The sequence below is a fragment of the Pristiophorus japonicus genome, chromosome 16 (genome assembly GCF_044704955.1).
Source record: "Pristiophorus japonicus isolate sPriJap1 chromosome 16, sPriJap1.hap1, whole genome shotgun sequence".
Taxonomy (NCBI): Eukaryota; Metazoa; Chordata; class Chondrichthyes; family Pristiophoridae; genus Pristiophorus; species Pristiophorus japonicus.
The window spans coordinates 94,108,948-94,124,953 of record NC_091992.1 but is presented as its reverse complement, the minus strand read 5'-3'; the positions used below and the strand labels follow the sequence as shown (position 1 = coordinate 94,124,953).

Here is a 16,006-nt window from a genome sequence, read left to right as displayed (position 1 = left end):
GTTTGAAGCTGATCCAATGATAACGATGGGAGTGATGTTAGATTTGTAGGTCTGCAGGACCATGCAATTAGTACCATAATAACACTGGGCTTTATTGTGGTGGAAAAATACAAGAAAACATCGGCAGTCTATACATGGGTAGATATTTCAAAGGTCTGAATTCTACCACTTCAAGTTTCGAGTAGTAGACAGGCTTTAAGGATTTTTATTAAACTGCATTTTTTGATTTAGGCATTTGTTTGAAAATTGTTCAAATAAAACTTCAGCCACAGCCCAATAGAGTATAAGCAAAACTCATGATTTTATTTAAGAATGTGTTAGGTTCAGGTTGATCATACAATACAGAACATTCTCACGTGTACAGTCCACCTGAACAGAGGAAAGGATGTTGAGGGAGAAAAGGTGCCATCTTGTGGGTGAAGGGTTACATCTAAACACTGCATTAAAAAAAAAACAGATTTTGCTAACATTAGTGCATTTAGATTTGACTTATTCAGCATTTTACCCCCTGTAGGATCTTAAGGAAATTGGTAACCACATCAAGAACAACATCTGGAGGGGAATGCTGAGGTTGAACACAGTCTACTCTTTATTCGTGTGTATTTTCACATGCTGAGCAGCTCTTCAGTCATCTTCTTACACGGCTTGCTTTGTAGTGGCATCCAGATTGGAACAGTTTGTGAAAGGCATCTGACATATAGTAGACTGAACACACATTTAGCTCTCTGCATGCCCTTGTCTGTCCAGACACATGGCAAATCTTCAATCATACAACGCCTTGGTGCAGCTGTGGTTGCAAAAAAAGGGGATTAAAAAAAATCCTCAATCCAAGCTATGTAATTGGAAGTTGTTATTTATATTTTATTTTATAAATATATATACACATGTAAATATTTTTAAAATATTTGATAAACAGGGTTTACTTTAGCAGGCGCATCACCCTATTTAGATTTATTCTGGAGAAATTCAATAAAGTAAAAATTAGTTTGAAAAAATACAATGTATAAGACATTCTCCTGAAACCTATTTTAGAATATCGACCTATGTAAGAGTTTTGTGTCTGTGTGAATGTGGGGTTCCTATTTGATTTCTGATTGGTCCAGCAGCAGCTAACCAAACTGCAAATGCTGAACAGTGGGCACCAGGTAAGTTTCCAGACCTCATTTGGAAATAGAGTCGGAGTAACACTACTCGGGTGTCGGAGTAACACTATGCGGGTGTTGGAGTAATACTATTCGGATGTTGAGCCCTGAACACCCAATGGCGCCATTATAACATTTCCCTCTCCATTTGCCTCCTGCTGTGCTGGTGCAGTCTTGCCTTCAAGCACATGCTCCAGGCCCAAGACTACTCACCAGCAACACCACTAAAGATTGGCTAGTACATAGAAAGGATAATGTGCTCTCCTTGAAGATTTTTCTTCTATAAGAAGTCCTGTTAAATATTTAAATCGTTTTTCTACAATGTTAATTGTAAAAATCCATGTGTTATTAGAGACACAGCAGACACCAGTGCAATGAGCAAATGACTGAAATTTACCTGGTTTTTAAAAAGATCAAGTTTTCATTTAAGTAATTAAAAAAAAAAGAAAATATTGTATTAATACTTCTTAAAACAAATGAATAAATAAACCCCTTCCTCAATCCATACTGTTGCTTTGTATTCTCCTTCAGCTAGGAGAGGAGGACAATCTAAGCCACCGGCTGCTCCCAGTAAAGCTCCACAACCAGTTGTGCTTTTGCAGAGTAGAACTGCTGCCACTGGTTTCTCCATCCCTCCAAAATAATGTCGACTGATACTGTGAAATGCATCTTTTAGTGGCTTGGTTCACACATAAATTCACCCACTGAAGAGAAAGTCAAAATAAGGATTTGAAAATGATTCCTCTAAATGGTAGAGCTGCGAGGCTAAAAAAATATGTCCTCTACAGTCTAAATGTATCCTCATTATGCCACCTAATGGCTATTAATGTTGGTCTTGTATTCTCTGTATGTTTCCTTGGAAAAAAAAATATCCAATAGTTATTTGATCAACAGAATATGCCTGCCAAACAATGCACGTTATTTATACATATAGGCCCAGAATTTGCTCCAATGACAACCAGTCTCACATAAAACATCTCAAGCACAGATGTCTGTTCCACACTAAGAGCATAACTTCCAAGATCTGTTACACATTTACTATTTTGAAACAGGGACTTTGAGTTAAGTAAAATGTTGTGACTGAGTGAAATCTGCTGTGCTTGCTTTAATTTATGTATAATTTTACTTATTTGCTTCAACTGTAGTTATAGCTTGAGATATATGGTATGTCAAGAGTGTTATTTGTCTGGCGTTCGGAGCTAGAGAGAGCATGGTGTAAGCCATACCAATTCCAGTGCTTATTTCAACAGTAAATGTGGTTCATTGCTTGCCATGCTGTGATAAAGCAATCCAAACATTGACAATAGCTTTATTTTAATGATAATTAATGCTAAAATAATGAAGTTCTCAAACATTTCCCCCATTCCTGTGGAAAACACTCATTTTTTGACACACATGAATTGGTTTCCACATTGGCTGAGTTTACTTCAGAAATGCATATGTAAGTTTGCAAAGTTTTAAGTCACAAATAGGTGACCTCTTGCTAGGGCTGATATCTTTCTCAATGTCTAGATAAGGTTTGTGAAGGTCAGATAGTAAAAATGATGGGCTCAATTTTCCCCAGTGCTGTTTTTTGCCGTATTGCCAGAGTTACACACGTTTTTCTTGGTCCCAACTACTCCAAAAAAAAGTAGCAAGTTTCCCTGTTCTATTTTTGAAATTGGTGCCGCGCAGCCTGTCCTGTAGCCTCAGGGGGTGGAGCCTAATGTCTGCGCTGAAAAAATGATGCTGCCCCTTCTGCGCATGCGCAAAAAAAGTAGATGCTTTTGATGGGATTCCTATGGGCGCGCGTGCCCAGTACAGCTCCCGGTCTGCATTCAGCCATTTTTAAAGAGCCAGTTGTGTGTGAGAACTTTCATTCTCATTGGAAAAATCGGAGCTGCAATACAAGATGCAACACGGCTCAAGGACGAAGAATTTCTTACAGGATGAAGTGGAAGCACTAGTTACTGTGATTGAGGCCAGATGGCACGAGCTGGACACCAGCAGAGGTCAACCAGAAGTTCCATCAAAAGAAATGAAGAAACGCTGGAACCAACTTACAGAAGATTACTGTGCAATGGTGACCAACCTCCGAGGTCTGGAGGCCAGTGCAAAAAGTAGCAGGACCTTGGTCAAGTAGTTAGTATAAGTAATATTTTCATTTATTCAATGGAATTGCAATTGTAAATGTGACCAGCTGTACATGTCCCACCCAGTAAAAAGACACCCTCTCTAAAAAGTTATGTTTTCATCTTTGCTGAGGAAGGTGGCACACAACAAATGAGAAAGAACTCGAACAGGAGGCCCAGCAAATCTGCAGCCACTGACACACTTGGAAGAGAGGGTCGCTACTTTGATGGGTTCTGCCTAGGGAAAAGCAACCACCACTGCACAAGCTGGGCTCACACTCGAGGGAGAGGGTAAGTTCTGCAAATTCCACAATCTGGCTTTGCTAAATGTTAAGTACTGCACGGCCTAGCTATGCTTCGATTGATGCAATGTGCTATCATTCATCATGGTCCTTCATATCAGCCTGCTGCCTGCACTGTGAGAGCCTACTCATGCCACCCACCCTGCCCCCTCCTCTGCTGTTAACTATTTATCTGTTCTGTTATATTTTGCAGAACTTGAGGCCAACCCTGACGATGCAGAGGATTTAGACGCGGACGAGCCTGAAGAGGAGAACATCTTCCAATCCCACCTTCCAGACCAAGAGCATGGGGGTGAGGGGGAGGGAATGGATGAAGACCCCATTGTTGTACTCACTATGGAGGAGGTGCAGGTGCTGCCCACTGAGGTACCAGCCCCTTCCCTAAGTGGTTTGAGTGTTCGTGGGACATTCCATGGTTTCCCACCATCTAAGGCTGGTGATTCCAGTGTGGTGCAGCGAAGCACACCCATGGCCCCACCATCCCAGGCTGCGGGCCTCAGTGGGATGCAGAGAGCCACATCCAGGGTGAGGAGGGGAAGGAGAGCTCAACTGTGCTCTCCTGAAGTGCAGGATCTAACAGATGTGGTTCAGATGATGGCAATGAGTGCGGAGAGCATTGACGTTACCCGATCACTCCTGGACACCATCAGTGGGATGGGTGATGAGGTATCGGGATTGTCAGGAAAAGTAACAACACTCTCATGAGAGATGGGAACACTGTCCAGGAATATGAGGGAGGGAATGTCTCCGTCAGCCGAAACAATGTCGGTGCACATGAGGGAGGGAATGTCGCAGCTAGTTGACACACTGTTGCTCAACATGAGGGAGGGCATGTCACAGGTAGCTGAGACACTGTCGGCGAACATGAGGGAGGGAATATTGCAGGTAGTTGACACACTGTCAGGACACGAGGGAGGGAATGTCGGAATTAGCTGCTGCAATAAGGGAACATGCCCAGACCCCGCGCCCATTGACAGAATCAACTGCCACTCCCACTTCAATCCCCAGACCAGCCTCTGAAGAGGCCCAAGCCCCTCCACATTACTGTCTGCCCGCCGCCGCCGCAGCACCCCCCCTCCCCCAATCAGGAAGTGCGCATTACCCGAGATGTTCGAAAAAATAAGCTTGGTATCAACCCGAGAAACGCTGCGCCACCGCCTGCGGGCAGGGGTGGAGACAACAAGACCAAATGCAGCGGGCGGTCTTAGAATAAGGTGGAGGAGAGATGGGTGCAGCCTTTCTTTGCTGCTGCTGCTGTTATTATTTTTGTTACTGCTGTAACTGTGCTCAAATTAAAAGTTTTTTGTAAGTTATGTAAATTTACAAGTTTGTAAGTGATCTTAAAGTTTGTAAGTGATTTTAACTGAAAACGTTAAAGTTTGATTAAAGTTAAGTACAAACAAATGTTTGTTAAATTTTTTAATAAAATATATTTTACATTATAACTGAATCATTTACATTATTTGTTCCATTATTAATAACTTTTTGAACTAAAGAAGAATCATTTACATTATTTGTTCCATTATTAACAGAACTTTTTGAAGTAAACAAGAATAATTTCCATCATTTGTTCCAACACAACACAACATTACGGAAAAGGTCCAAACAGTACAGATGGTAACTGTGGAATAGTTGCCGCTGAGCCTTCAGGCAGCAAAGCGTTCATGGATGAGCTGCTGGTGCAAGGCTCGAGCAATCGTTAAAGGGGCACACCGTCGTGCTCCGGTTCAGGTAGTTGCATGGCTTCCTCGTCCTCCGCATTTTCCTCATCATCATCAGCCATTCTCCGCTCAGGTGGGTTTTCTACTTTTAACTGCTGCTGCCTCATGATGGCTAAGTTATGCAGCATAAAGCACACAACATTGAACTGATCGACAATCTCAGGGGAGTATTGCAAGTAGCCTCCGGAATGGTCCAGGCATCGGAAACGCTGTTTCAAGATGCCAATGGTCCTTGCTATTATGCTGTGCGTCGCAATGTGTGACATGTTGTATTCCCAGTCAGCTTCTGTCTGGGTTATGCATAGGAGTGTCATGAGCCAGGTGGCGAGGCTGTACCCTTTGTCTCCCAGTAGCCAGCTCTGCCCTTCTGGCTGCTGCTGAAACATGGCAGATATAACGCTCTCACATAGGATGAATGCATCATGGGTGCTCCCAGGGTACCTTGCATCAATTGACATGATACGATGCATGTCATCACACATGAGCTGCACACTAATGGAGTGGAAGCCTTTTCTGTTCCTGTACATCTCTGAATCCTCCAAAGGTGCTTGCAAGGCAATGTGGGTACAATCAATGCAACTCTGTACCTTTGGGGAGCCAGCAAACCTGGAGAAGCCCACAGCCCTTTCATGCATTGCCTGGGCAGTCATGGGGAACTTTGTGCCGTCATTCCTCTGGGCATATAGTGCAGCAGTCAGCTGCCGAATGCAGATATGTGCTGCATGTTGAGAAATGGTGCAGACATCCCTAGTTGTAGCCTGGAATGATCCAGATGCATAGAATGAAAGTGCAGTTGTAACCTTCACTTCAACTGACAATCCAATCCTCCTGACGCTTCTAGGTTGCAGGTCTACTTTTACCAACTCACAGATCTCAGCTACAACTTCTTTGCGGAAACGCAGCCTTCTGACACAGTCTGCATCACTCAGGTGTAGGTACAAATGCCTGTCTCGATATATCCGACGTGGGTAAGGCCTCCTGCCCATCACCCTGCGTGCTCTGAGGTTCCTCATGCGATGACATCGAATCAATTGTCTCTTCCGCAGCACCATCATGCAGAAGGTTTGCATGAGGTATGGCATTGTCAGTATTGCCCCCATGATTAAATTCTACCTCCTGGAGAAGCCCATAGCCCTTTCACGCATTGCCTGGGTGGTCATGGGGAAGCTCAAAATGGCAGGCAGGACAAGGTTCTTTATTCTCACACCCTAGTATGGACCACACCCAGGTCTGAGCATGTGCAATGATCGAAAGCCTCCACCTTCACCTCCACCCCCACCTCCCGGGCTTCATTTGATGCACATTGTAGGCTTCTCGTGTCTTCCATTCGCCTTCCACTGTTCCCCACCACCCCCCCGGGCTTCTTTTCAAGCTGAGCCCCGAGCCGCTGTGTCCAGTCGAGGGACCGATTCTGCCGGCCGACGCTCCGACCCTCGAGCCCGCTTTGGAACTGTTCGGTGGTGGCATGTCAGTTTAAAAAAAAATTAAAACTTAATGAATTGCATTAAAGTTCCATTTCCTGCGTTTTAAGTTTTAAGAATTTAAGGTTGATTATGGATATTTGTGTGTTCTTGTCTCCCTCCAAAACTTTGCATAAAAATAATGGCGTCTTTCTGCATCAATTTTTTAATTTGCGCTGGTTTCTCTTGTGCCCAGAAGGTTTTTCAGAGTGGTCACATACGCCGTCCAGGGAGAAATTAAAATTGATCAAATTTCCATAGCGGTGAAAAACTGGTGCAGACATCAGGTTACACTTCCTATGACGCAAAAAAAACGAACCTAAAAAAATAGTCACTAACTGAGTTACGCTGGCGCACAAAGATTGGGGAAATTTGGATTTTTAAAAATTTAGGCCAAAAAATGCAACACATGGCAAAAAAAACGGTGCAAATCACTGGGGAAAATTGAGCCCTATGTCACTGAACTATATGGGGCAGGTAGGAATTCTTTAGCTATGCAGACTGAACTTAACTTGTCATGTAATGGGTTTAGAACAAATGTATTATCCCATGTCTACAAAAGAATCTGACTAATGCAATCAGGTAACATCACACAGCAGCGGACAGTAAAATTCCAGCAAATCAAGCTAATCACGAACAAAGGAAAAATATCAGGGGATCTAATTTGCATGGAAGGATGCTGGGCAAAAACATATCCAAAACCTTGATTTGATTAAACATTGGTTTCTCATGCGCTAATGTACCTTAGTGGCGATTATTGGTTTTGGAACACCCATCAGATCACACAGGTGATTCCGCTGAGCTCGGACAGTGGGAAGGTCAGCATCCCTGTTGTCAAAAAACATTTCGCACAAGTTAACCGTTTGTAACAAATTTACAATTGTTCACATTTTATAGACATGAATAGCATTTTTGATTAGTACACCAACATTTTAAAAAGCCGAAACAATTGACAATAACGCATTTATAATACGCATGGTTGAGCTACTGAACCTTGTTAACCTTGGATGAAATTCAGGCACGCTCCCTAGTGAAGTGTCGTGTGCTCAAAATTAATTCTCTGTATTCGATAACAAAAACACCCAAACTACAATTATGCATTTCTTTGCATTTTTCTTCAGGACACAGAAACTGCAACAGTAAGGCCCATTCATTTGAGGATTTTCTTTCTCTCTCCCCCAATGGTGGTTATAATTAATTGATGCCAACAATACCACATATTAACAGATCATTTATTATAAAGCCTTAGAATAATAAAGTTATTGTATAGTATCCAAAGAAATTTGAATTCTGGAATTTCACTGCATTCCTCCACAACCCCCACTGAAGACGACACATGAAGCAGTCGTAAGCTTATCCTAGTTAAATATACTTAAAGATGTATTATTAAAAATATTTTAATATGACTAAAGCATTTTCAGCTACAAACGGAAATGAAAAGTCGCAATTTAACAAGACCATGATGCTCCAAGTTGCACTATTATTCCACATGCTTGCTAGAAAGCTGATTTTAAATATGTTGAGATTCAGATGTATTTGAAATGCAACCAATTACTTCACACCACAGGTTGATAGATTTAAAACTAGACTGCACACTTAGAATTACATTTTGAAAAGAATAATATGGTTTAAAGTAATGAGCACAGGCCTCAATGGTAAACTTTACAGTAAGCACAAGACTTACTTAAAGCATTACTTAAAGGGCATTAATTTGATTTAATGAGTTAAAATAAGAAACAGACTGAAGAAAGTGGCCAAACTCTGCCAAATGCCAGCTGCATGAGGTTAACCAAATCAATTCTTTCAACTAGGCTCTGCTCTGTGCAAAGCATTCCAACTATTTAAATACTTGAGTTGATCCAATTTCCTGTAGTCTCTCAGCCATTACATACTTTAATAGTCAAATACGTTATCAGATATTAGATAACTAATCTTATTGGCCTATATGTGACACTCAGTATTTAATTCAGTGCAGATGAGAATTGCACTGGATGCTAGAATCCTTCTAATTCTTCCAACATCATAAACCTATATATGAAGTGGAAATGAAAATCCCTCCAACATACAGTAAACTTTCATCTAGGATGGCACTACTATTTTCCTTTATGTGTTCAATGCCATTTCACAGCTGTGTAGCACTCTACAAATAAAGAGAAACAGATGCTGTTCATTTTACAACCATTTTAGCAATAACATCTGTACAACTATAATGTATTAATACACTACTTTTTTCAAAAAATGATTTTTCCCCCCCTCTTTGTATATTCCCAGATTTCACACCTAGATTATGACTGAGGACTGGCCTGCAGCCATCTTTAGGAAACACAATTGTTTTGGGAAAACAAAAGCACGACAGCGAAGTTTCAGCACGAGATTTTGAGTAACATTGACCAGCGGAAACCTTAAATACCTGTTTAGGTCTGTGTGCTCTATAGATAAACATCTGCCATTAAACATGTTATTATAATATAAAGTGGTAAGTTTTAGTAGTAGATGATGTCCAATACACATAAGGCAAATATTCAGGATTCTAGGGTTGGACTTCCATCCAAAGGGCCCAAGCTTGGCTACCAGGTAAACATTATAAAGCAGTATAATTCATTAGCTATGTTGTACTTTGGGACATTGTTTTTCCTCCCTTACTAGAAAAAAAACTTGCAATGTGCAGACAAATCCTGCCCTTAAAGAATAGAACAGTTATTGGACAGCTTTACAGCCAAAACTTTTCCTCGAAGCTGAAGGTGGATGCGTGCAATGGGGGGAAAATAGCACGAATAATAAAGGATGTCGAGTGAATGATTTACAAACAATAAATTGTTTTTGGGATTTGTGAATATTAGCCATATACCAAGTCCACACATGCTTTTAATGCACTTCAAAACCTCTTGTTATTCTGTCCATAATTTTGACTTTTATCTCCATATTAAAAGCAGTTTGCATGATTTTCCCTATTGAAGGGTGCCAAAAGATGTATGGGTACCTTCTTATCCAGTCACAGATGAACAAAAAGTAACATAATTCAAAGACTGAAGAGGTTTAACTTTTCTTTGTGGCACTCGGTGACCTATTATGCTTGGTTAGTATTTCCTCAATCCCTGGTGCTGCTATCTTACAGTTGTACAAATATAAATTACAATATGTACAGAATAGAGAATTTACACCAGACGACAGCGCTTGCCCAAACAGATCCTTTGCTCATATGAAAGACATTTATGATTATAGATTGTGAGCTATAGATCTGTTACATTTATAAAAAAAAAGAGCGCAGATGCCTTTCAGTTTGTCTGCAATTGTAATAATGATGACTAGCCCCTTAAAAAAATAACTTGCTTAAACTTCAAGATTGGTTTGCGTTTATTGAAACACATTGAACACAATGCAAGGCTCACTTCCATAGCAAATGCTACTTACCAGTTGTTGTCACTAAGACTTGCCATCACTTCGTCCAATACCTCTGCATCAATGACATCATCATATGTTAAAAGCATTTCATACAGCTGGCTGGCGGTTGTCTTCCTTATCTATGCAAAAAGATTAATTAGAAAACAACTGCCACGAAACACCAAACCATCACTGAACAATTCTGTCACTTCTGGGACTTTGCAAATGAAATATCAAACATAAGCTATCCTTCTGCTAGATTATATCAATTTACTAATATTCACAGTTTCCACATATCACTTCAGTCAAACAACAGTGATCAGGTGCAATAATACATCACCAATGCTAGATTCACTTTAGAGCCAGTGAAATAAATGCATTTGCGTAAATTTATTTTTCCACTATAAAGTGTAATTCCAATTACAATCCTCACTCCTCGATTAGCAGCAGTTATTTGATCATTCATCAGTAGCTGAAATAATCTGTTACATGGCTCATCCACTGAGTCATGCATTCAACCATTTCAGAGGATTCAGCACTGGACCGAACAGGGAAACAGGATTCCTACATAATACTGAATTACATACAATATACATTGTATAAATGTATTCCTATGTAATACTGAATTGCATACAATATAACAGCACAGAAACAGGCCATTAGTCTGTGTTGGTGTTTATACTCCACGAGTCTCCTATTCTATCTGCCTCATCTCTGCATTTCAGCATATCTTTCTATTTTCTTTCTAGTTTCATTTTGAAAGCAACTAAGCTATTTGCCTCAACCACTTCCTGTGGTAGCAAGTTCCATATTCTAACCACCTTCTGAGCAAAGACATTTCTCCTCATTTCCCCATTGAATTTATTAGTAACTATCTTCTATATATGGCTCCTAAACATACTCTCCATTTTTACCCTGTCCAAACCATTCATAATTTTAAAGACCTCTATCAGATCACTTCTAAAGTCTTCTCTTTTCTAAATAAAAAAGCCCCAACCTGTTCAATCTTTCCCGATCGCTGTAATCTCTCAGTTCTGGTATAATTCATGTGAATCTTTTTGTACTTTCTCCAGTGCTTCTACATCCTTTTTGTAATATGGAGACCAGACTGTGCACAGTGTGGTCTGACCAGAGCCCTATACAAGTTTAATATAACTTCACCAACTGTGAATTCTATACCCCTAGAAATAAATTCCAGTGCTTTGTTAGCATTTCCAATTGCTTTGCTAACCTGCTATACTGCTTTTAATGATTTGTTTATCTGTATCCTGAGATTCCTTTGCTCTTCTACCCCATCCAGTTTCTTATTTTCTGAGGTGTAGGTGATGTTTCTATTTTTCCTACAAAAGTGCATCACCTCACATTTATCTATGTTAAAGTTCATTTGCCACTTAACTGCCCAGTCTGCTAGTTTTCCACTCTCTTCTTGTATTATGTTACATTCTTCCTCAGTGTTAGCTATAGCCCCCAGTTTAGTACCATCTGTAGATTTTGATATTGCTTTACTTGTTCCAAAGTCTAAATCATTAATGTAAATTATTAATAGCAATGGTCCCAGCACCGATCCTCGAAGATCATCGCTTTCTACCTTCCTCCAATCTGAATAATTACCCTTTACTCGACTCTATGCTTTCTATTTTTAGCCAATTTGCTATTAATTCAGCTATTTGTCCCCTGACTCCACGGGGCTGAAATTGCCCCTTCCCTTAAGGGCTGTTACCGCCGGAAATTGATGGCCACGCTGCAGAGTGGAATGGCCGCCGATTTTTTTGTGGAATGGCCGTCATTTTGAAAATTCCACTCCTGCGGTATCCCGCCGGTGACCCGTATTAACTATGTAAATAGGCATGATGCACCACTAGAGGGCGGTACTGTTGGAGGCCCCAGGGGTTACCTGCCCAGGTGTGCAGGGCCGCATAAAAAGGTGCCCACCATGCTGCGGCCTCACTCTGGAATTGAAATAAATGGGCTAAGGCCACACCAGTTTAAGCACAGTACAGAGCCTTGTGGAGTCTTTATATATGTATTAAAGACATAACAATTGGCGACGAGCAACAGATCAAGAATTTTCACGCAATCATGGCTGCTGTTGGTACCTTAGAGAAGTTTGCAGAGGGTGAAGATTGGGAAGCCTTTATCGTGCGGCTAGACCAGTACTTCGTCACCAACGATCTGGACGACGAGAAGCTGGAGGGAAAGAGCAGACCGATTCTCTTGACCAGCTGTGGGTCCATGGTCTATGGCCTCATCAGGGATCTCCTTGCACCAGTGAAACCAACAGAGAAGTCATACGCAGAGCTGTATACGCTGATTCAGGAACACTTCAAACCAAAGAAGAGCATCCTAACGGCCAGGTATACACACCGCCGCCCGGAGGGCCAGGATACAGCGAAGTACGTTGCCAACCTAAGACGATTTGGAGGACCGTGCGAATTTGCTGAGTTCCTGAACGATGCGTTGCGGGAAGTTTTTGTGATTGGTATAGGTCACGAGGCTACCCTTCGCAAGCTACTGGCTGCCGAAACCATTGTTGACCTGAAGAGGGCCATCACCATAGGCTAGGCGTTCATGTCCTCAAGTTGCGATACCAAACAGATGATCTATTCCCGGAATCAAAGCTGACCAGAAAGTACCGTGCATAAAATAACGCCGTTTGCATGCAGAACTGTCAAACAAACAAGGACTGTACTGGCAGAACTTACATGCCTGCTGTTGCTAGGCCAAGCATGACTCAGAGTCCACCAACACAATCCATTAACACAATGCTGGTGTTGCAGAGGTAATCATAGGGCCATCAATGTCAATTTAAAGGCTGTGAGTGCAAAAGCTGCAGAACAATGGGCCACCTCCAGCAAATGTGCAAATGTACTGCGACTCACCACGTGGCAGAGGAGTCAGCAGAAGAGTTTCAGTCCGGTGAGGACTACGGAAAATTAGCGAGAGAGGCAACTCAGCCCAAGGAAGTAGTGTATAGGATACACACCTTCAGTCCTCCCAGGTTGATGAAAGGCGAGTTAAATGGCATTCCAGTCTCCATGGAGTTGGAGACGGAGGTGAGTCAGTCAATTATGAGCTAGAAGGCATTGAAGAGGCTATGGGGCGTCAGAGCACAACGACCCACGCTGATTCCGATTCAGCCAAAGCTGCGCACCTACACCAAGGAACTGATACCAGTTATTGGTAATGCGGACATAAGAGTATCCCATGAGGGAGCGGTGCACGATTTACTACTGTGGTTTGTTTCAGGTGATGGGCCAACGCTGCTTGGTAGAAGGTGGATGGGGAAGATTCGATGGAACTGGGAAGACCTCTGTGTACCTTCTCTGGTGAACGACATCTCCCGTGCTCAAAGGCTGAACAAGCCCCCACCTTCAGCTGAACCAGGCATTGAAATGCAGATCCCCAAGGCACAGGGCTGTTCATCATGACCACGAGGAGGTAAAGATCAACCGAGCGGCGGTACAGACGCAGTACCCACCACCCAAAGCCGACGACCTCTTCGCGACGATGGAAGAGGCTCCAGGTCGACCAAGCAGAGTGGGACTCCAGCCGAAACGATCGGAATGCGCCTTCCCGACGCCAGAGGCAGAAGCCCTGGGGAGGAAGATCGCGGCAGTCGGCATCACGGACACGGAGGAGAGTGTGTCCAGACCACGGGACGAAAGTACGTCCAGACCACGGGACGAAAGTACGTCCAGACCATGGGATGTTGCCGCAACAAAACAGAGGCGTGTGTTGCCCAGCAAGGAAGACGACTGATTTGGGACAAAGGTAAAGGGGCGGCCGCTGAGAAGGCCAGGAATCCACTACGTTCCAATAAGTTGTTTGCATTGTGTAACCCACGTGAGTGCCCTTTTGCGGCAAATGATGTATTATCATATGGGGTTGGGGGTAGCTTACAACAAGCCAAAGTAGTGGGCGAACCCCAACCAGTTGTATATGTATCTAACAATGTATTTGTAGCAAGTGATGTTATCATCACACAGGGTCGGGCATGCTGTACAGCAAGCCAAAGTAGCGGGCAAACCCCACCAGTTGTACCTGTATCCAATAAGTTAACCAAGGCAGTAGCCTGCGTTCATGGGACAAAAGAGACGTACCAAAGAGTGTCCCAATATTTGCTCGAGTCAGACAAGCTGCCAATCTCTCAGTTTTTGGAGAGCAGAGGTACTATTATCAATGTTTTGTTTCGAATATGTCGAACAATGTCTGTGCACTGTAACATGATCCGCCATGGGCCAGACACTGAGAATGGCGCTGATGCCCTCAGTTGGCTACCGTTGCCCACCACCGGGGTGGAAACGGCACAGCCTGCAGACCCGCTCATTGTTATGGAAGTGCTAGAAAGCGGGGGGTCAACTGTAACGGCTCCCCAGTTTAGGACCTGGATCAACCAGGATCCCTCGTTACCGCCTGCTAACGGCAAACCGCTAGACGGGATATTGCAGCTTATCCGTTGCAAAGACGAAATGCTCATCCCATCAGATTGCCCCTTATGCAACGTTGTAAAGAAAGGCAGGGAGGCTATACACAGTTGGTGGTCCTGGGCCTCCATAACATGGCCCAGGATCCACGGGGACTATGCGGCCTCCCGCCACTACAGCAAGTCTCAAGGCCATATCAGCCATCCTTGGCTTGCCAGACCTTAGGGTCAGCGATAATAGTCCGGAGTGGGCAGCCCATATGATAAAGCCAAGCACCACACATGTCACGGTAGACTCCTCACAGAGCCGGCTATCCTGGGTGCTACGCAGTCACCGGCCAGAATCACTCAGAACCGAGCCTTCCATATGCTATCAGCAGAGAATGTACCATGATCGCACGGCTTCTCCATGCGACATCAGAATAAATGATGCAGACCATGTTCATGGCCCCAGATGGGATGCTAGCACTGCATTAGCCAAAGAGGGGAATGGAGTGTTTGTGGTGAAAATGGAGTGTTTGTTGTGAAATCATGTAATAGGCAAACGCAGAAAGCATTTGGACCAGACCAAACTGCGAACTACAGATAACCAGGAACTACTGTGAAAGGATCTGGTCTCCAGCGACCCACCAGCACACACCAAATCTGCAACGGACCTCGCGACCAAACACGAGGATCATCCCACCATTCCCAACAGTCCAATCAGACAGTTACTCGCATCAAAGAGTTTGGGGGGGAGAATGATGTTATGTATGTATTAACTATGTACATCATGATGTACCACCAGAGGGCGCTACTGCTGGAGGCCCCAGGAGTTACCTGCCCATGTGTGCAGGGCCGTATAAAAGGGTGCCCACCATGCTGCGGCCTCACTCTGGAGTTGAAATAAATGGGCTAAGGCCACACCAGTTTAAGCACAGTACAGAGCCTTGTGGAATCTTTATATATGTATTAATGACATAACAACCTGCTCCCCCCACTATCGCTCCACTGCTTCTGATCTGTCCTAAGTGCGTCATCAGAGTGTGCACCACTGATTGCCCCACCCCCACCCCGAGTGTGAAATTCTGCGCAGAAAATCTTGCATCCGCTGCTTGGTGCCACTGACAGCTTTTTCTATTGGTGCACTGTGCTTGGAGTGCTTCTAAAATGGCGGTGCAGCTGCCATTAACAGGAAGGGCCTACTGCCGTGGCCGACATCATATTGTTTTTTTAATCGGTCAACTGCTATGTCGGGCCAACAATTATGCCCCCAGGTCCGGCCGGGCTGCCAACAGACAGCCTGGCACCCCGTCTTGGCCAAAACCCTCTCTCATGGCCCAGTGGACCTAACAAAGAATCGCAGAGGCTCTCCCCTTTAAGTGAACGGGAGAGACGTGGTGACGTGCCAGCGTCATGACATCATCAGCACTACGCTGATGAGTGACAGCAGTGGACACTCCGCCCGCCCGCCCCTCACTCCTGCC

At 43.5% G+C, this 16,006-nt stretch overlaps 1 protein-coding gene across 1 annotated transcript in view; it reads right to left on the bottom strand.

Annotated features, from left to right (window-relative positions):
- Positions 1-277: 277 nt before the first annotated feature.
- tbcd (tubulin folding cofactor D) overlaps positions 278-16,006 on the bottom strand; it is a 400,428-nt gene continuing 384,699 nt past the window's right edge. The window contains exons 37-39 of the mRNA XM_070857568.1: positions 10,148-10,257; positions 7,480-7,564; positions 278-787 (exon numbers count right to left, since the gene is read on the bottom strand). Coding sequence (XP_070713669.1) covers positions 767-787; positions 7,480-7,564; positions 10,148-10,257 — 216 coding nt within the window. The 3' untranslated portion in view covers positions 278-766. The remainder of the gene's footprint in view (positions 788-7,479; positions 7,565-10,147; positions 10,258-16,006) is intronic.